Genomic DNA, 21,683 nt, shown 5'->3' with positions numbered 1-21,683 from the left:
TTGCATTATGTTCTCTTATATTGATCTTATTTAATGGCTTTTGGCCGCGTGGATTTAGAATTCTTAAAAGACCACACATTTTCAAAGTCTTTATCAACCCTTTTTTCCGTGAAGAAATCCTCATGGATACCACCGCGCCCGGGGAGGCACGGAGGTTATGTCGGACTCAAATCAACTGTTGCATAGGTCATTACTCATTACGTTTTCACGTCTAGTCACTAACGATCGGGGAGTTTTAATGTTTAGCCCGGGAAAAACTGGCAGTCAGACAGCAGGACAAAAATTTAAAAAGACTATGTTTGGATTTTGATAACGTGTAAATAGGGCATTAATTAAAACGCTTATGTATTTCCAAATCATAGATAGACATACATATACTAGTACACTCTACATACATACTTATATTACCTATATTGTTACCTATATAATAAGTTTGCTAATTGACCTTTGTACCTCTCCAAAGGTAAACCTGTAAGTTGACATATAAGGAGAAACAACTAAATACTGAGAAAAAATGTTGTAATGTTTATTTGCCAGTAGCTACAATCTTCTATAGATTATTGCAATGTTTGTACAAAACTAAAGAAATCTAACCTTTTACAAGGGGCAAGTGTAACTTTATTAAGTATTTTTATTTTAAACCTAAGTTGATGCCCGCGACTTCATCCGCGTGGATTAAGGTTTTTAAAAATTCTGTGGGAACTTTTGCGTCCCCGGGGTGTTGTTCATTCATAATAGTATGGAATAGTGTTCAAACAATAATTCATACTACACATACTACAGTCTATTTGGGCTGCAAATTAGAAACACCAGTCTCAGTTTTTTAACCGACTTCAAAAAAAGGAGGAGGTTCTCAATTCGTCGGAATTTTTTTTTTATCTAGTGCTTCAGTCTAAAAAGGGTGGTATAAAATGTTCACTTTTCACTGAGTCTATACAGGATGTAGCTAATACGCTGGTAAAAACAAAGACAGTACTGCTGATCAGTGATATGATACCACAAAAAATAAAAATAAAACCTATTTTGTAAAATTTCAAATACGTCAGAGGTCAACGAACGTTCCGTAAGTAGGCCACTCGGAGTCAGTTCCGCGTCGTAGGCGAGGCATTGACACGAGTTTTGCACGGTATACATTACGGGTTTCAAAAATAGTAAATCACTAAAACTACAAAATCAGGCAGATGGTTGTATTGTATGTATTGGATTGTGTTTAGGTAGTACAACAATAACGCTAAGTTTTTGCTAGCATTCTAGTTATGCACACACTAGTAACGGATACAGCAATCCTCATAAAACCCGGGCACCGCCGGGGGAGTTAACATGTCGTCCAGCGGTCCAACTACGTGTGAACATTCGCCATCTCATCACGTTCCGGCACATGGTACTATCAAGGTTCTCAGACACCTCCGTACGTGATCTCTGGTGCCAACTAACGAGAGTATGAGAGAGGGGACATTTCTAGATATACATATAGTATAAGGTAACATTAATTTAACATAAGTAGTACTGTAACTTAGATAAGATAGTTAAGTAAATGTCCTAATTAAATCATTTTACAACCAAAAGGGAGTCTACTTTCAACCCCAGCTCCAGGTAGCCGCCCTTATACGTAACTCACTGTATATAAATAAGATAAATATAAATACCTTGTAAGGGTATAAACGCCAACATGAACCCGACGCCGACGACAGCCGCCCAGCTGATCTCGAGCCACATGAAGTAGGTGACGATGACCGTGGCCAACGGGCCGATCCACAGATAGTGGAGGAAGATGATCGCGACGTCGAAGCGGTTCACATCATTCGAGAGAAGGTTCACTACTTGACCCACTGTAGTTTCACCGAGAGCTGTCTTCGATAGGCGCAGGGACTGTGAACAATATTCATGTTTATTATTTTTATGATATGTTAGCAGTTAACCATGACCTTTGCTAAAGGTAAGGAATCTCGCGTACTAGTAGTCCAAGTCAAAAACTACTGGGCGTATTAGATCGAATGTTCCACGCAAGTATTCTACATTCTATCAACCACTTGGTTGATAGAATGTATACTTGGTTTAGTCCAGTTGGAAGCCTAGTCCAGTTGGTCTTACGAAATTGTAAAATGTGGTCTTTGGACTTGGACTCCTAGTGCGTATGACCCCTAAATGCAAAATGGGTTGTAACTGGCTCTAAGAGGCTAAAATGGGAGTTTGTTAACCTGCAGGCCTAGCACAAAATTTAACTACTCAGCTCATATCGGTACCTCATCAAAATGGGTTAAACGGATGGACCGTGAAACGCTAGCTGACGGACAGACACACCGTTGCATTTATAATATTAATGGAATGGAATTCATTCTTGATATAAAATTGTACATATAATATTGCTGAAAGAAGTAATTTAACACTGAAATAAACTCATGGTCATTTACCGGAAGGTAAAGTTATTTTAACACGGGATATTCTCAAGGCATTGAGTAATGAGCAATGCAAACAATGACATACACGTATGTAGGTATCACGTAATGATGACTTGCACGCATTTTTCTTATACTTAAGTATGCTTTAACAGCCGACTCAATTGGTATAAGATTATCATAAAGATTACTATAACTTATAGATTTACATACATTCGCTAATCCTGTGGCACTACCGCGGTTGTTTGACAGCTACAATGTCACGATCGCAATCATCTCTGATTGGTTAGTGCTCGCTCACTATTGGGCACAATGCATTGTTGCAACAAGAATCGCACAAATTCAGCCAATCAGAACAATTAAGATTGTAATAATGATTGATGCAGGTTTTAGACAATCGCCCTACTGCTTGCCAATCACTAACGTCGTATACGTCGGTAACTTAAGGATATTTGAGATTTATTTAGACAAAAAAACCGGCCAAGTGGGTGGCGGGCCACGCGCAGTGAAGGGTTCCGCAGTCACAACTTAGCCATGATAGTTTTCCTTTAAAATTGATAATATGCTGCAGTAAATTTTTTCACGTTCCTATATACTACCATTTGACTGATAAAGAGGCACAGTTGACTCTGATAAAAATTAGCACTTTAAAACATCATATTTTACAAACGGATCTAGAAATCGATATTAGTATCTGTAAAGGGATACGTATTTGGCTGCTTGCATAATATTGGTTAAATTATTTTCTCGTTGAAATAGTAATGGATTAGTCCACGCAGCTAGGAGTGCTGTACGTCTAGACATCGACTTGAAAGATACACGGGTCAAGGTGGACTCAACCAACGACTGTAGTGGGAAATCCCATTAAAAGGACGGCCGCTGTTTGTCGGTAGTGTCAGGCAAAAATATTGAGAGACCCCATGGAAGATGCATCCGTACCTACAGTTGGTGTCACGAAAGTTGGTGTCTCCGCCTGTGAACCTGTTCTATCTAAATATACAGGGTTACAGGAAAATAGGACACGATCCCGTTAAGGGGTTATAGTACAGGACATTAGCTATCAAACGACCCCTAAAGTGCTTATGCGAAAGTGTATCGTTTTCGAGTTATTCATTTTTTTATTTTTTTCTTGGTAAAGGTGTGTTTGCCACTTTAAAAATGAATAAAAAAAAGGAACAATGTATTTCATCAGATTTTTTTTAATTTCTAGCTAGTTATTAATAAACAGTTATAAAACAAAAAAAATCTTCAAGCATTTTAAAATTACAGCCCAAAAACTGTACAAGTTTTCGAATTTTAAATTTAATTCTTTAAATAACTTGCAAATTTTCTGTAAAAATTACTATGGCACTTATCCTGCGGATTATTTTAAAAACATCTACGTTTCGTTAGCTATCCATCGTACAAAAAAATTACAAAAAAATCATAAAATCAAGAAAAAATTACACAACGAAGAGACCAGGTAGAAAATTCTAACAAATGCTATTGCCAAAGAATTAAATCAGAATCAATGTAAAAACGAGTTTAATGCAAAATCGTTACAGATTATTTTTTAATGAGGTCAAAAGGTAATATAAAATCAGTCAAGAGCGAGTCGGGCTCGCACACGAACGGTTCCGAACCATCGTACAAGAAATAACACTTTTTAATTTTTTTTAATTTTTATGGCGGCCATTTTGTAATTTTTGGTATTTGTTGTTATAGCGGCAATAAAAATACACATTGTGTAAAAATTTCAAGTCTCTACCTTTTAGGGTTCAAAAGATACAGTCCACTGACAGACAAACGGACGGCCGGACAGACGGGCGGACGGACGAACCAACATGAAATTTTCACAAAATGTGTATTTTTATGGCTGCTATAACAACAAATACTAAAAATTACAAAATGGCCGCCATAAAATTAAAAAAAATTAAAAAGTGTTATTTCTTGTATGATGGTACGGAACCCTTCGTGTGCGAGCCCGACTCGCACTTGACTGATTTTATATTACCTTTTGACCTCTTTGAAAAATAGTCTTCAACGATTTTGCATTAAACTCATTTTTGCATTCATTTTTATTTAATTCTTTGGCAATAGCATTTGCTAGAATTTTCTTCCTGGTCTCTTTGTTGTGTAATTTTTTCTTGATTTTATGTTATTTTTTTTGCAATTTTTTGTACCAATGGATAGCTAACGAAACGTAGATGTTTTTAAAATAATCCGCAGGATAAGTGCCATAGTAATTTTTACAGAAAATTTGCAAGTTATTCAAAGAATTAAATTTAAAATTCGAAAACTTGTACAGTTTTTGGGCTGTAATTTTAAAATGCTTGAAGATTTTTTTTGTTTTATAACTGTTTATTATTAACAAGGATATGTACGAGCTAGAAATTAAAAAAATCTGATGAAATACATTGTTCCTTTTTTTTTATTAATTTTTAAAGTGGCAAACACCCCTTTACCAAGAAAAAAATAAAAAAATGAATAACTCGAAAACGATACACTTTCGCATGAGCACTTTGGGGTCGTTTGATAGCTAATGTCCTGTACTATAACCCCTTAACGGGATCGTGTCCTCTTTTCCTGTAACCCTGTATAAAAGCGAAATATACCACTCACTCACTGACTAATCACGAGATCTCAGGAACTATAAAGCCTGCAAACTCGGAATTTGGAAGGTAGGTTCCTTCTACGACTTAGGTGTCAGCTAAGAAACAGATTTGAAAAATTCCCCTCTAAGGGTGTTAAAGGGGGGGGGGGGGGGGGGGGGTCGAAGGTTATATGAAAGTTCTATGTTTTTAGAAGTTAGAGACGTAAAAATCGACATTTAGGTTAATAGGTTTAAATAATAAAAATCTGTATAAGTCAGTTTGGGAACTTCCCCCCTTAAGGGAAACCAGAAATTTTGTCAATCAACCTTTCGTTTTCCACGCAGCATAAAAATATACCTATACACAGACTGCAAACAGTTCCCCTTTATGATCGTAGTTCCGATTTTTAAAACCTGAAACCCCCACCGTCTTATACACCGCGCAATGTGTGTTGGAAACCTACTCAGATTAAATCAATGGCACGAGCGCACTGAAAAGCTGCGTGTCAGGTCAGGGGCGAGGTGAGACCCTACGCTACGCATTACAACTTACAAAATCTCCTGTGTTGACTTTTCCACGAATCATTTTGATTGTAAAAGTGTATCCTGTCAAAATAAACTTAGCCCCAAATAAGTTTATAAGTTGAGTATAAGTTTATAAGTTAGAATATAAGTTTACCTACATAAGTACAATTTAATACGTAGATTCTAGTTATTTTTAAGGAGCGCCAGCTCGCCAACAAACTGGCTCACCAGTTTGGCGAGAAAAAAATAATGTAAATATTTGGTGTACCTACGCTTGTTATAATAATAATTAAAAAAAAAAAAAACAAAATTAAATCGCAATCGCGAATTGTTCTGATTAGCTGAATTTATTACCTTACTAGCTTATGCCCGCGACTTCGTCCGCGTGGACTAGGTACACAAATTTCAAGCCCCTATTTCACCCCCTTAGGGGTTGAATTTTTAAAAATCCTTTCTTACTATCTGCATGCCCGATTCGTCCAGTAGTTTGAGCTGTGCGTTAATAGATCAGTTTTCCTTTTATATATTTAGATTACAGTAGTGTGCTTTATTCAATACTTTAGGGAGAGAGTGTAGACCGATCAGAAGTGATTGTGATTTTATCACATAGCATTGTGACCTGCAGACTACCGCGGTAGACTCGCCGCTTTATATCGTCAAGCAGATCACCTCCATTGACATCGAGACCGGTGTTAAGGACGAGGTCACACTCACCAACGTGTATGCACAGCTGACCAGTATGCCTATTTTAAGAATAGGCCTACTCGTCAGCTAAATTAAATATAGCCCATGTCATACATAATAGTATTATGTATCAAAGGTTATGTATTATAATATGTAATTTAGTACTATACTGGGTGGAATATAATTGTCTTTATCTACCTACACTAGAAAGTTCTTTCCTAACTTCAATAACCTAATTGAGGTGATATCATCTGACAGGGATTATTTTATGGAAAACGTAACGCATGTTTAGGCACTTTAAATACGGAATAGGCCTGCAGAAGTAATAAAATATTATCTAGTCTAATTGTATATTTGCTTATAGATATAAGCTCACGCACACGAGCTATAATATTAAAGTCAGAGTAAAAGAAAGCAGCTAAACCTACTCAATGAGAAAAACAAGACTGGTGGCCTTGTATAAGTACCTAATACACGTGGTGGGGTCCATTTTGGGGAAAATTGATGTTCTAGCAAACGTTGAAACGTTGAAGAATCGATATAAAAACTGTATTGTGTGTACATAAGTTTACCTAGCAACGGATTTAGCTGTGCTGATATATATCTAGTCCACGAGAACGTGTTAATTCCATTATTTACCCGCAGTTTAGAACTAACCATTTTTGAAACAAACTTCAATGACGTCAACGCTGCGTTTCACGTACTTATCTAGATGGTTATAGTCCGCGACAGGTTGAGATGACAATCAAGGTATGAGGCGGGGGGACGCCTCGCACACCCGCACGTGCAGGTGTGCGGGGCGTTCCCTCCCCGATTCCCATTTCGACCTGTCGCGTACTATATACCTACGTGAGATAGAAAACATGTTAATTTACATTACTCATGCTCCGTCCGACCGTTACGCCTGGTGCTGTACTGAGGGTGGTTTTATAAATAGGAAGCCGGGGTTCTATTTCCGGGGCAAGCATTTTGAAAATTTATCAGTAAGTACTCTTATTATAAATGCGAAAGTGTAGGTATTTGTTTGTTGGTTTGTCCTTCAATCACGTCGCAACGGTGGCACAGCTTGACGTGATTTTTTGCATGGGTATAGATAAAGACCTGGAGAGTTACTATGGCGTCTTTTAATCCCGGAAAATCAAAGAGTTCCCACGGGATTTTTAAAAACCTAATACCACGCGGACGAAGTCGCGGGCATCAGCTAGTAATATCTAAATTGATTCAGTTGTGGTCTTGTGGAGAATACTAGGCCGTGAGTAGTTACCAGCCTACCGACAAGGACGAAGTGATTTAGCCTTTCTGTACTGATATCGAGATGACTAGAGAATCGGGGCCATTGGCCCCGATTCTCTAGTCTCTCTTTAAACTAAATTTAGAGTATCTGCATCCTTTTCTTTTTACTAATGCTTAAAAAGGAACAGAACATGACTTTCACATTTAAAGACTCTAAATTTTAGTGCACAATACAAATTTAAACAGTAGGTTCGCGAGTGCGTGCTAAAATCACGGGTTTTACCATCTAAAAGTTAAATTTAAAACTGTCAAACTGTGTCTGTCCTTTTCATATTACATTAGTAAGAAGAGCATGCGAATACTCTAAAATTAGATTGTGCTCAGAATTAGCCCCAGTGATTCCTGTACTAGAAATCTGACAAAGTGATGCGTCATTACAGTTTATATCCTCCTCCTCCTTATACTCCTCTGTAACGACAGCAGTTTATTTTTCGATTAAAACGCCATTTGAGACATGTTGATAACAAGCTTTTGCCCGCGACTTTGTCCGCGTGATATACCTCACTTATAGCCTTTAAATAAAAGTCGAAGGTAATGTAGCTATCTACCAGTGAAAGAATTTTCAGAATCTGATAATTAGTCTGAAAATCATCCCCTTCTTACAAACTAAAAAATACTTATTTTTAATATTAGTATAGATTAGGTATTTCTTACCTTTCTGTATATAAGCGAGCAGCAAGCGACCCTGAACTTCATTCCCATATGTAGAATAGCCATCATGTACGGATGCACGAAGAAGACATTGAGCGCGGAGAACAGAACCACCCCGCCCGCGTAGAGGTAGGCCTCCCTTGGCTTCACTGTCTTCTGGTCGGGGCTGTAGTACTCCACTAGTTTTCCGAGAAAAACCGGCTGTGCTATACTAACAAATGAATTTTCCATTAGGTCTCATTACAGTAGAGCAGCTTTATAGACCACTAGATGATGCCCACGACTTTGTGCGCGTGTATTTAGCTTTTTGAAATCCCGTAGGAGCACTATAAATTTTTCGGGATATAAAGTAGTCACTTTTCTCTCTTATACTAATATTTTACAGGCTTTTTTTTCATAATATCTAAACCAGGGTTGTTGCGGATGCCAATATTTCGAGGATGCAGATGTCTGAATATATACGAATGTTCCGCATTTGTGGATTGATTTTTTGATCGGTCTGTTAGCGAACGAAGATATCAACTAGTAAACACGCGCGAGACACGTGCCACTCTGGCCCCGCTCAATTCAGCACTTCAGCACGGCAGGTCGTTACTTGTTGCAAAAAAGGATCCGCATCCGTAAAAGCTCCGAATTCATTGATGCGGATATCCGTAACGCCCCGATCTAAACCACTGCAGCTGGTGCTAATTCGGTTGCACTTTGCACACAATCTCTAAATTAAATCTAATTGATATCTGACTTCATGAAGTTATGTTGTTTTTTCACAGGGAATTAGTCAATTTAGTTTAGAGATTATGTACCTGATACCTAGATATTGTGTACAACCAAATCAACCTTGTATCTAGGTAAATTCTTTTGACGATTCAAAAACAATTGTAAAAGTTAATTTGAATAAAAATGTATTCTATCCTATTATAATATTAGAATATTCTATAGTTAAATTATTATATTCGAATTGGTACACATTCTTGGTATTACAGAATAAAAATCGGCTACAAAAATAATAAAACCTGCCCATATGTTACTGTATGTAACATAATATGGGCTGGCAAACCGCAAACAAACTACTTCGTTATTTATGGCTTGGCTAAAGATTAACTAATTACTACTTATATACCTACTAATACATTCGCATTTCGTACATGCTATAAAATGCCAAGAATTAAAACTGACTAAACTAAGGTGTAAACCTAGGTGTATTATTTCGGATTGACTATGCTGGTTTAAAAAGGTGGGTACCTACGAGGTACCTTTTTGTAGGTAGTACCTACCCAACGTCACATCACCCAGTCACATCCAATCGTGTATCAGTTTTGTCCAATCGGGAAATCGTGGGGAATCGTTGGGATTGCATTGAATTTTTTTTGCCAACGAGTCAAACCCACAGAATACGTTTATATAGTTAGGTCAGTGGGTACGTTGAACTTATAGACAAGGATGATAGTTTATAATATGACAAACAACAAATGAATTATGTATTTACAATGGTACATATTACGTGTATAGTGACTCAACAATAGAGTCTGTCAAAATATCTGCCCAAGTTATTTGCAACTATTTCGAATAAGGATGTCGATTGACACAAAAATTACAATTTCTTTCAGAAAATTCGATTCAGATGCATTGAATTATTATTAAACTAGCTGATGCCCGCGACTTCGTCCGCGTGGATTTACAATTTTTTAAATCCCGCGGGAACTCTTTGATTTTCCGAGATAAAAAGTAGCCTATGTGTTAATCCAGGGTATAATCTATCTCCATTCCAAATTTCATCCAAATCCGTTTAGCCGTTTTTGCGTGATTGAGTAACAAACATTCAAACATCCACACTTTCACATTTATAACATTAGTAGGATATAGTTAGATATTAAAGTTTTCCTCGAAGTTCAGAAGCAAGAGGCAATCGATTTATAAACGAACACGCGTTGTTTGAATCATTAGGATGGTTTATTAGAAAAGTATAGTCCGCGACAGGTTAGGATAGCACGTCACCCGTGCTCGCCCGCACTGGGTTAGCGCGGAGTCTGAGCGGGTGTGCGGAGCGTTTCCTCCCCGATTGCCACTTCAACCTGTCACGTACTATACCTACTCACTCTTTTCAATTTATTACCAAAAAGGGCGTTAACCAATTATATCGATGTACTTATGTAACATAATGAATTATGAACTTACTCCGAAAACGACATAGAAGTTGAGCAGAATTATTGGGCAGGTATTTTGTCATGAATTATTATGTATATTATAATACAAGTGTAACTATGTACTATATTATTATTAAATCATCTCTACGATAAATTCCTACTTTTCGTTAACATTTACGCTCACTTGTCTATTGTACTATTCCGGGCGGCTTGCAATACTTTTTCCTGCAGATCCAATAGTCGACTATGCATAAATAGCTTGTCTGCTTGTCCGAAGGAGCCGATGAAAAAACCAAGCATACGTGGCTGTTGGATACTAGGAAAAAAGATAATTTATACCAAGATACCATCAGAAACTAATACGCAATATTAAGTACCTATCTACGAGTAGGTCCCACTAATCGATCTTACTTTACTGCGATGGGGTATAAACTTAATTGGGGCGATTGGGCCGATGACCCGACCTGGTACCAAATTTAGTTTAAAGTTTACATGGTTTCCGATACGTTTGTAAGGTCATCAAGATATTTCTAACCAAACGTTTAGGTTTCGATTGCCTGTATTTACGTGTTGATTTTTGTAAAGAAAATTTATATTTGTTGTTATACTTTTTGCAACAATCTTTAGCTCTCATTGACTCGCAAACTCAATAACACGTAGAACACAGAATTACGCAAGCTTTAGTTGTAAAAACATGCGTTTTGCGTAACCGGTCTTGTCCCGTGACGTAACGGCATGTCTCTTGAAACACGTGTACTATAATGTTAGTGACCTATTTCCATTCCAATTTTCTTCACGTATATCTGCCGTATTAGATACATTTTAACGCGTCGTCCGATTGATAGAGCTCTATAGCGCATCTACCTACTTCGTAGACATTAATAGGGTAATAGAGTACAGCTGAAATACCATAGCTTTTGTAATCCCGATGTTTTGTGCCTAGATGGCCAAGACTAAGGAAATAACACGAGTGGAAAAACACGTCCGAAATAATTTTTCTTCGACGTACAGTACCTATTGCCCACACAGATATGGCGCTCCCTTAACATTATTTAGATAAATGGCGCTTTACACTACAATGTGGCTAATTCTGTTGTACACAATCTCTAAACTATATAAGTATATAACTAAATAAGCTTACATGGAAACCACACATTAAAAATATTAAAACAAAATTAATATCTCTAACTGGAGCCCTTCGTGGTATTGTACGCTGCTTACCCCATAAAGTTCGTTATTTAATCTATAACTCCCTTATACAACCACACTTAGATTATCTAATCCAAGTCTGGGGTTCAGCCGCTATTACTAATCTTAAAGTACTACAAACGGCACAAAATAAATTGATTAAAGTTTTATTTAATTATGATTTCTTAACATCAACAGGGAAAATATATAAAGAAACTAAATTAATGAATATAACTAATACTTACAAATATTACACTTGTATCTTAATCCGAAAACTACTATCAAAAGAAATACATTCAAATATAACCTTCACAATTAAAAATAAATATCCTCAATTACAACGATTAAGAAGTGCCAACAATATAATCTTACGCCCACCAAGGACTAATTATGGTAAACGAAATATTACTTTTGAAAGTGCTCAATTGTATAATAAACTTCCTAAACATATTAAAGATTGCAAAAGTGTAAACATTTTTAAAAAACTACTCAAGGCCCATTTTAGCAGTAAAACTTAAACATAAATAGTAATCTTATGAAATTAATTGTTAACTTATCATGTAGAAACATTTTTTTTTTGTTTTCACATCGAGTAACTAGTTGTGTATGAATCTATGTAATCTTTGCAGTGAATCAGCCGTGGCTCGCGTCGTTCGTCGATCGACCCGCGATGCGTCGGTATATTTTTGTTATAATGGTGCTTTAAAATTTTAAAACTACCTACTAGTATAATTATTATACTAATTATTATAAAATAATATCATACTTAACATGTACCTACTAGAAATTAGAAATGTATATAATCTATGATTACCTACTTAACCTATTTTAATTAGGTACCTACTATGTATTCACTGTGCGCTTAAAGATGAAATTTTGTAACCCACTTTTTAATAGCCTGTAAGTTTCATGTAAGTGGAAATTTCTTTATGGAATAATAAATGTCTAATACCTAAAACTAAACCAGATTAACAGATCTAATGCTAATCTTTTCCGCTAATGCTAATCATTACGAAAGGGATAGCATAATATTTAGACCGTCGTTTGAGTTTAGAAATTTTGCACAACAGAATTAGCCACAATAATATTATGTTACATTGAAGTGGTAATCCATGTGCGGTTTTCATTTATTAAAGGGTTACTCTATGCATTTCACGTAATCGCTCATGGACAAATAAAGAAGCATTAAATTACCTACTTATCTGGCTTATATACTTATTATAAAATAAACAATAGTCCAACATAACAGACAAGGCAAGCTGCTTGAGCTTCAAGATCTCGTTCAAGATTAAAAAGTAGTCTCAGTTAGCGACAAAACATGTAGCCTGACCTGAAATATAATACGCATGAAGTTGTTTTCGAAGACGAAATGACACATTAGACGAAGATAAGGATTTATTTTAATCTTCTTTGTACGTCAGGGGATAGGTTAACAATGTTGGCACGACCTTGGTTTCTTAATTTGATACTAAATTGATAGACGATAGTCTTAGCTATAATATATTTCCTCTACTTTCAGCTATACTGCGTATAAAGTATTTATAAAAGTGCCCATATAAAGTTGGGTGAAACTAGACCCAATTTTATCCAAAGGAAAAAAAATAAAACTTTTAAAAAGTGAACCGACTTCAAAATCACTGAATATAATTAATTAATTTTTAAATTACGTAATGCTTTTCATACCTTATAATTAAACGATGAACAAGACAACAAAAAATCAAAACTTATTATTGTGGGCAGTTTTGGATGCCGGCGCTAAATTCGATATCCACTAGTATTTTTCCCTTTTTGGTTTGGCACTGACCACAAAAAAAATTATCTAGCCTACAATTCAGTTTTGATTTTTTTATACCCTAGGTCATATTGAATTAATCCCTTTTATTCTCGGTCCAGAAATCTCAATCTCAAAACAAACTGACATGTTATCATTGCAATAAACGGTGTCATCTAAATACAAGGAACTTCAGTCGTTTTAAAACCAAGATATTATGCCCACTCTTCACTCGCGCGTTAATCGCGGCGCGAAACAACAGTGTGAATAGGTTCGCGAATTCGCGTTCGCGCTTTGCAGATGTTCCTAATGTCGGTTTTCTTGCCCCACGACAAAGGGATTCGCGAAAGAATGCATCCACAAATGCAGTAGTTCAACTGCGAAATTATTATTAGAATGATCATTTCCAATTTTTTTTTTTTTTATACAGATACAAGTTAGCCCTTGACTGCACTCTCACCTGGTGGTAAGTGATGATGCAGTCTAAGATGATAGCGGGCTAACCTGGAAGGGGTATGGCAGTTTTTATTAAACCCATACCCCTTTGGTTTCTACGCGGCATCGTACCGGAACGCCCAATCGCTTGGCGGCACGGCTTGTGTGTGTCCAATGTGGCAATCCAAACGTAAGGGCCATGAAATAAAAAAAAATGCATGATGTTTGGATGAGGATTATATAATGAACATTCCTTTGGCTGATTTGAAAGGAAAAAGGGATACGATATGGTCAAGTTAAATAATATATTAATTCCTTTTGTATATTTTGCTTGTATCTATTTTTAAAAGTAAATAATATAAAAGGATTAATATCAACGAGGTACAGCTCAAACCCGGTGTAAGAATTTAAAATTTCGCATACAGGTTCTCATAATAACGTACTTTCATTGAATGTATTTTCAATTCCACCCGAGCAAAACTGGGGAAGGTTTGCAAATTTTTAGTATAATAATAATTCAGTAACACGCTGCGTAGTGTTGCAGCAACAGCAGAAGATAAGTCGACGTTTATTTGCGTTGAGTGCTCGAACTAGACTACGAAAAGTTGTGAAGACTTTGCTTGTGAAAAGGTTAGTGTTTGACAATGTCACAGCCGCAATTCGCGCTGCGAGTGTAGAGCGGGCTTTAGAGCAAACATTTACCTGCTCTGCTTTTCATTCTTTGCATGTCACCAGTGCTATTGTGCTAAATTTCTTTGTGCGAAGCTACTTAAGTATAGTTTTGTAAGCTTTTTGAAAAATGATACAGCCTTTTCCTTTTTTGCATGTACAATGATGATTGCTTTAACGGTGAAGGAAAACATCGTGAGGAATCCTGCATCCCTGAGAGTACTTTATAATGATTTCGAAGGTGTGTAAAATCTGTCAATCCGCACTTGGCCAGTGTGGTAGACTATAGCCAAAGCCTTCCGTGAGATCCGTCTTAGAGCCGGCGATGATGATGAAGATGATGAATATAGGTATGATACAACGACTACGTACCAAATAACTCTTACAGGAAAAAAATACTAAACATAATATGAGGTCACTGCGCCAGACCAGACACATCAGTTACTATGTGCCCCAAAGTAAAGAATAACTAAGTCAAACAATAATTTACAGTTTCCGTGACATATACCTAAATATTCATAAGCTAGTTATGGTTCGCCCATCTGTGTTAGATTAAGACGTACCTATAGTGTTCCACGAATGTAAATTGCGTGGTCAGCGTCTAGACGCGGTGGCGATCTGCGCGTCGCCCGATTATTATTTCATTATTAAAGCAGCCTCAATATCGGCTTTACGTGTTTTAATTAATCATTTTCCCTGATGAAAATCTCAGGGAAAACCCTAAAAGCTCCCGTAATCAAAAGTGGCGCAGCCCGGGACGGATTTTCCGACTTAAAATCGTGAAGGAAAATTCGTAGAACCAAAACAAATAAATTTTCTTTTGTGACGAGTGCGAAAAAGGGGCCAAGTATGGAAATAGCGAAGCGGTGAGTTATCCTTTCGCCAATCCTTTGTCCTACAAATATAGAGACTATTAAAATAAAATATATTTTTTAATTGTTGCAAAGATATTAAGTATAAATTATAAATTAAAATGAATTTATTTTAATTTAAGTTTTATTATAATCAAAAAAAAAAAAATTTGCAAATAAATTAATATTAGAAATTAAAATGAAATTATTTTAATTTCAAGTTGCTTTACCTACCTATTTACAAAAATATATAAGTTTTAACGGTAATGTACTTTTTACTTTATTAATTTATAACTTATACAAATCTTATTTCTAATTCCAATTTTTTATTTTTACATTACGCTTTTATTGTGTTAAGGGCCCATGTGTGTCTATTTTATTAAGGGCGTATGTGTCTATTGTGTTAAGTTAAAGTTTTTTTTTTTAAAAGAAAGCCAGTTGCATCCTCATTTCATTACTATTATCATGGCAACCACGTCGGTCTTGTCTGTACCGAAGGAAATCGTGCAATTAATTCCTTTGTATGGTGGTGATAAAAGACAGTTAAATCTTTATTTGCGAAAATGTCAGTACGTGATTGATCGGTTTAAAGGAAATGATGAACAAAATTTTTACATTTTTAATGTTTTAACGAGTAGATTAAAAGACGATGCAGCTGTGCTCCTGTCCGAACGAGAAGACATCGTTACATGGTCCGCATTAAAAGCTTTGTTAATCCAACATTTTGGAGACCCTCGCAGTGAAGCGTGCATTAATATCGAGTTAGAATCTTTAAAAATTAATCCAGGTGAAAGTTTTCTTGATTTTTGCAATAGAATCCAAAGTGTTCGTTCGTTATTAATGTCGAAGGTAAATTCGAGCGATAATTTGGAATTAAAACATTCTAAGGCAGTTATATATAATAACACAGCTCTTAACGTGTTTCTGTATAATCTTCCCGAAAATATGGTGCGTATTGTTAGGCTGAAGGCCCCCACTACTTTAGAGGCGGCATTAAGTATCGTACTCGAAGAAGTAAACTTTTTAGAGCAATATAAGACGCGTAATCGTGTGCATGGTAATAACCCAATAATGAGTTCGAGTTCAAGGCCAATTAATTTTAATAACCCACAAATGAAGATGCCTCAATTTCAGGGTCAAGGTCAACCACCAAACCCAGCGTTCGGTCATAGACCTCATTTAGGTTTTCAGCCACAACAGTTAGGGATTAGGTCCTCACAACAATTTGGGTACATGTCCCCACAACAATTTGGGTACATGCCCCCACAACAATTTGGGTACAGGCCTCCACCACAATTTGGGTACAGGCCTCCACAACAATTTGGGTACAAGCCTCCACAACAATATGGGTACAAAGCCCCACAGCAATTTGGGTATAAACCACCACAACTTCAACAACAATTAGCGTACAACCCCACACAACAAATTGAATACAACCCCACACAACAAATTGAATACAAACCCCCGCAACAATTTGGGTACAAACCCGTGCAACAATTTGGGTATAAAACACCACAATCCCAAAAACCAACTAATGACGTATCTATGAGAACAGCACAGCCGAAAATGCAACAAAATTTTCAGTTGAACGAATTAACTTTGACTAACGATGAGGACAGCTTTCCGAGCTATGGCGATCATTATAAGTATGACAATGACTCTTCAAATGACATTAACTACGGTTATAACGTTGACATAAATCAAACAGAGAATTCTAACTCTAACGTATCTTATCATAAATCAGTACCACTAAATGATATTGAAACCCCAATTCCGGATTTTCAGAAAACAGCCTCTGCAAATAAACAAGAAGTCATAGAATTAAATTGTGACCCCAATTTAAAACTTCCCTATATTTATTTGGAAGAAATAGACGCAAAAATGATGATTGATACAGGCAGTATGAGATCTTTTCTCAGTCCTCGAAAAGCTCATGAGTATTTTAGTGACTCTATTAGAAAAGAACAATTTCAGGTAGTTAGCACTCATGCTTCTAGTAGGCATGACGAAGTGATAGAAATTCCTCTCTTACCTAGTTTCAGAAATGAAAATTGGCATAAGTTCTACTTATATGACGTAGACAACCGTTATGACGGACTTATTGGTAATGATCTTTTACAACAATTAGGCGCAATCATAGATTTGAAAGACCAGTTATTGAAAACTAGCACTACTTGTATTCCAATTATAAACGACAATTTAAATTATACGATTAATATACCTGCAAGGTCAGAACAGCAAGATAAGTTACCCATCGATCAAAAATCAAGCGATGCTGATGCTCTGTCTACAATTAAAATTATTGCTCTAAATTCAAGCGAAGAAAATTTGTCACTAAAAGTTAACGTAGATCAAAATTTGAGTAGCAAAGATTCATCTACAGTAACTATGTTAGATTTGAACCGAACAGCAACCGCTAGTTCCATAGAATTTAATGGTAAAAACGTAAATGATTTTCCAGTACGACCAGAATCTAGTAAAACAGATACAATTAATTTAGCTATAAATCCAGATTTAACTGGGATACCGATTTTGATTGAGGTCATAAACAGAAAACCTGTTTTACAGCTAACAAAAACCCAGAATGCCCCGTTTCAGGAATTATTCATTGATCTTTTTAGCATTGAGGGAATAAAGAAAAAGGTTAGGAAAAAGAAACGTGGCGAAGCTAATATTGAGTTTTCTGAAGGAAACATTGTTTTTGCAAAGGATGTTAATAGGCGTAAAAGTAAAGATAAACCTAGATATATCAAAGCAAAAGTTATATGTCGTTCTGAAGGAAATATTTTACCAATAAAAGTAGGAGAAAGGAAATCCAAAACCTCCATTAAAAACATTAAACGTCCTCCGCAGGTTCTGCTATGTCCTGCTAGTGGTGATGCAGTCACAGACTTTTCATAAAAAAAAAACTTAATGTAAAAGAAACTGACTTGATTGTCTCTAAAATGTTTGATCGTTTTACTAATGTAATTAGCTGCTAAGCAAAACAATTGGATTTTTGTAACTTTTTACAGGATTATTTAGTATATTTAGAAGTAGTTCTCGTACTATCTTTGTTAGATTAAGTGAAATTGAAACAGCATTAGCGTTAAGCAAAATCTCTATTTTACATTAATCAATTGTGAACTCTACTGAATTACTCTATGTATCATTTAAATGTAATTTCTAACTCTAGAACCCTAGCTATCATTCCCAAATATCCTTACCTTTTGGCGAAAGGAATAAAGTATGTACTTACCGCTTGCTAAATCATGTCAAGAATTTTCTACCGGCAATCAGTTCCTATGCACTGCAGATAATCGAGCGTTATATCATTATGGACTCTCCCTGGTCACAATCGACGAACCGTGTGAGCTGAAAATTTATGGAATTCACCTCCACCACCGCATTATCGTAGAATCAGATAATATGAAGATGATTCTAATTATTACACTACCTCAATTAAACGCAAATGAGACTCTATCTGGTGCAAGTGTAGTTAACATGGAAGCAATTAGTTTAGACGAAGTGAAATACATGGCCTTTTCAGTGAAACATAGTGCTGTTGTTGAAAGTGTTTTAAACGATCAAAAGGACAGTAAATTCAGTGTAATTTTAGGATACCTGACATCAGGTTTTGTAGTTTTAAGTATTTTTGTCTTCTTATGTTACTCCTGGCTAAAATCGCCAAACTGTTCATTATTTAAGAAAAATCATCGGAATGAATCTAGAAACGATCCTTCCGATAATTTTCCTCTTAGGGATGGAGGAGTTATGGTTCGCCCATCTGTGTTAGATTAAGACGTACCTATAGTGTTCCACGAATGTAAATTGCGTGGTCAGCGTCTAGACGCGGTGGCGATCTGCGCGTCGCCCGATTATTATTTCATTATTAAAGCAGCCTCAATATCGGCTTTACGTGTTTTAATTAATCATTTTCCCTGATGAAAATCTCAGGGAAAACCCTAAAAGCTCCCGTAATCAAAAGTAGCTACAAGTATGAATTATAGTAGCGTTCACTTGTTAGTTTTTAGGGTTTCGTACCTCAAAAGGAAAAACGGAACCCTTATAGGATCACTTTGTTGTCTGTCTGTCTGTCAAGAAACCTGCAGGGCACTTCCCGTTGACCTAGAATGATTAAATTTGGCAGGTAGGTAGGTCTTATAGCAGACGTAAGGGGAACAATCTGAAAACCGTGAATTTGTGGTTACATCACACAAAAAATAAATAAATTGTGGTCATGAACTAATAATTAGTATTTTCAATATTTGAAGTAAGATAACTAGATACCAAGTGGGGTATCATATGAAAGGGTTTCACCTGTGTATTGTAATACAGATTTTTATTTATTTTTATGCATGAACTATCGTGCAAAATGTCGAAAAAAATACGACTGTGGTACGGAACACTCGTTGCGCGAGCCTGACTCGCACTTGGCCGGGTTTTTTTTTCTGCGGTAAGACAATCAGCAGAACTTCCTGTTTAATTTTGCTACAACCTTTGTTATTTAAACGCATTTTCTGACCACTTCAATGTGGCTAATTCAAATGTACACAATCTCTATTACTATACATACATATAAATAAATACTACTGTAATAGAGATTGTGTACAGCTAAATTAGCCACATTGTCTGACTACATAATAAATATATTGCGTTACAGTAACTGCTGGTTATAAGCAATAAATTAACATCATCATCATCATCATGATCAACCCATCGCCGGCTCACTACAGAGCACGGGTCTCCTCTCAGAGAGAAGGGTTTTGGCCATAGTCTACCACGCTGGCCATGTGCGGATTGGTAGACTAAACATAACAATAAATTAACATACATTTAGTTATTTCTAGGTACCATGTAACCGCCATGTATGGTGTAGACTTGAATACCTATAATTACACGACAGGTCGAGATGGCGAAATGAGGCGGGAGGAAGCCCCGCATACCCGCACGTCACCCGCGCTCGCCCGAACCGGATGAGAGCAGAGGCTGTGCGGGGCGTTCCCTCCCCGATTGTCATCTCGACCTGTCACGTAGTATATCTACGTATTTTTTTTTTCAGAATACATTGTAGGTTATTTTTTTAAGTACCTACCTACATATTTATATTTATCCGCATTAACCAAGTAGGCTCTATGCGGATGCCAAATGATATCATTATAACTTGCTTTTCTATCGCGCAATCAATGCCATGCAATTTGCATCTCGGTCAAACATACAAAACCTTCAAACATCGGTGAGATGGAACGGAGCACGCAACCAACTGTCGGACTCGGTTGTTAAGATTTATCTCTTATCCGTAATCCGACTCGACTTCTTAAATTTTAATATAAAATGGTAAAAATTCACTTTTAAATTGTAAGAGATTTTTCATTGTCAATTGGTAAAAAATACCCATCACAATAATACATGAGAAGTAACGTAGATACGTACCATTAATAATATTAATTATAATTATTCGACTCGACTATTCGACTCGACTTCTTAAATCTATATATATATATATATATATATATATATATATATATATATATATATATATATATATATATATATATATATAAAAGGAAAAGGTGCCTGACTGACTGACTGACGGATCTATCAACGCACAGCTCAAACTACTGGACAGATCGCGCTGAAATTCGGCATGCAGATAGCTATTATGACGTAGGCATCCGCTAATAAAGGATTTTTCAAAATTCAAACCCCTAAAGGGGTAAAATAGGGGTTTGAAGTTTGTATGAAAGTCTGTCAGTTTTGAAATTAGAAGTTTGAAGTTTTGTAGTTAATATTTTTGCAATTAGCAGTATGACATATTTTATTAAGCTCATATTATGTTAAAATCTCATTGTTAAAGATCAAGGTTTAAAATTTGTTTAGGTACTCCACGAGGACGAAGTCGCGGGCATAAGCTAGTTTTAATATAAAATGGTAAAATTAGCTTTTAAATTGTAAGAGATTTTTCATTGTCATTTGGAGAAAAAAATACCCTTCACAATAATACATGAGAAGTAACGAAGATACCTACCATTAGTAATATTAATTATCATTATTATAAAGTGTTGGAGAATCTTTCAAATTAAGTGTTCTACTAGTAAATAAATACATAACAGATTTATAAAATTCATATCCATACTTGATATTATAAATGCGAAAGTGTCTGTCTATATCTTCTATGTATGCTAGCTTTTCAATTTTGGTGAAATTTTGTACAGGTTTAGCTTACATCCCGGGGATGAACATAGGTTACTTTTTATCCCAGAAAATCCTGCCACCACCTGCCACGAGATTTAAAAAATCTAAGTCCATGCGAACGAAGACATGGGCATCATCTAGTCTCTTATAAGAGAGAATAAAGCTAACGACCTCCTATTCAATTAATTTGTTTTGACTGCGATTGAGTAATGTCACAAAATAATTGTTATTAGTTACCTAAAGTGGGTAATATATATAAGATGTCACCTCAGCGTTCACTGAACACAGATGCCAATAACCACGCATAGGTACTCACTACGTACTATCCTT

General features: G+C 36.1%; 1 protein-coding gene across 3 annotated transcripts in view; it reads right to left on the bottom strand.

Annotated features, from left to right (window-relative positions):
• LOC117997367 (probable multidrug resistance-associated protein lethal(2)03659) overlaps positions 1-21,683 on the bottom strand; it is a 65,350-nt gene that overhangs the window by 20,390 nt on the left and 23,277 nt on the right. For 2 of the 3 annotated variants that reach the window (XM_069498271.1, XM_034985635.2), the window contains 3 exons: positions 10,450-10,581; positions 8,125-8,332; positions 1,647-1,869 (listed from right to left, as the gene is read on the bottom strand). In XM_069498271.1, coding sequence (XP_069354372.1) covers positions 1,647-1,869; positions 8,125-8,332; positions 10,450-10,581 — 563 coding nt within the window. The remainder of the gene's footprint in view (positions 1-1,646; positions 1,870-8,124; positions 8,333-10,449; positions 10,582-21,683) is intronic. The other variant, XM_034985636.2, reaches the window with a different exon arrangement.

Source organism: Maniola hyperantus, chromosome 4 (genome assembly GCF_902806685.2).
Source record: "Maniola hyperantus chromosome 4, iAphHyp1.2, whole genome shotgun sequence".
NCBI lineage: Eukaryota > Metazoa > Arthropoda > Insecta > Lepidoptera > Nymphalidae > Maniola > Maniola hyperantus.
Note: the sequence above shows the minus strand (reverse complement) of the source record. Positions and strands in the feature narration are given on the sequence as shown.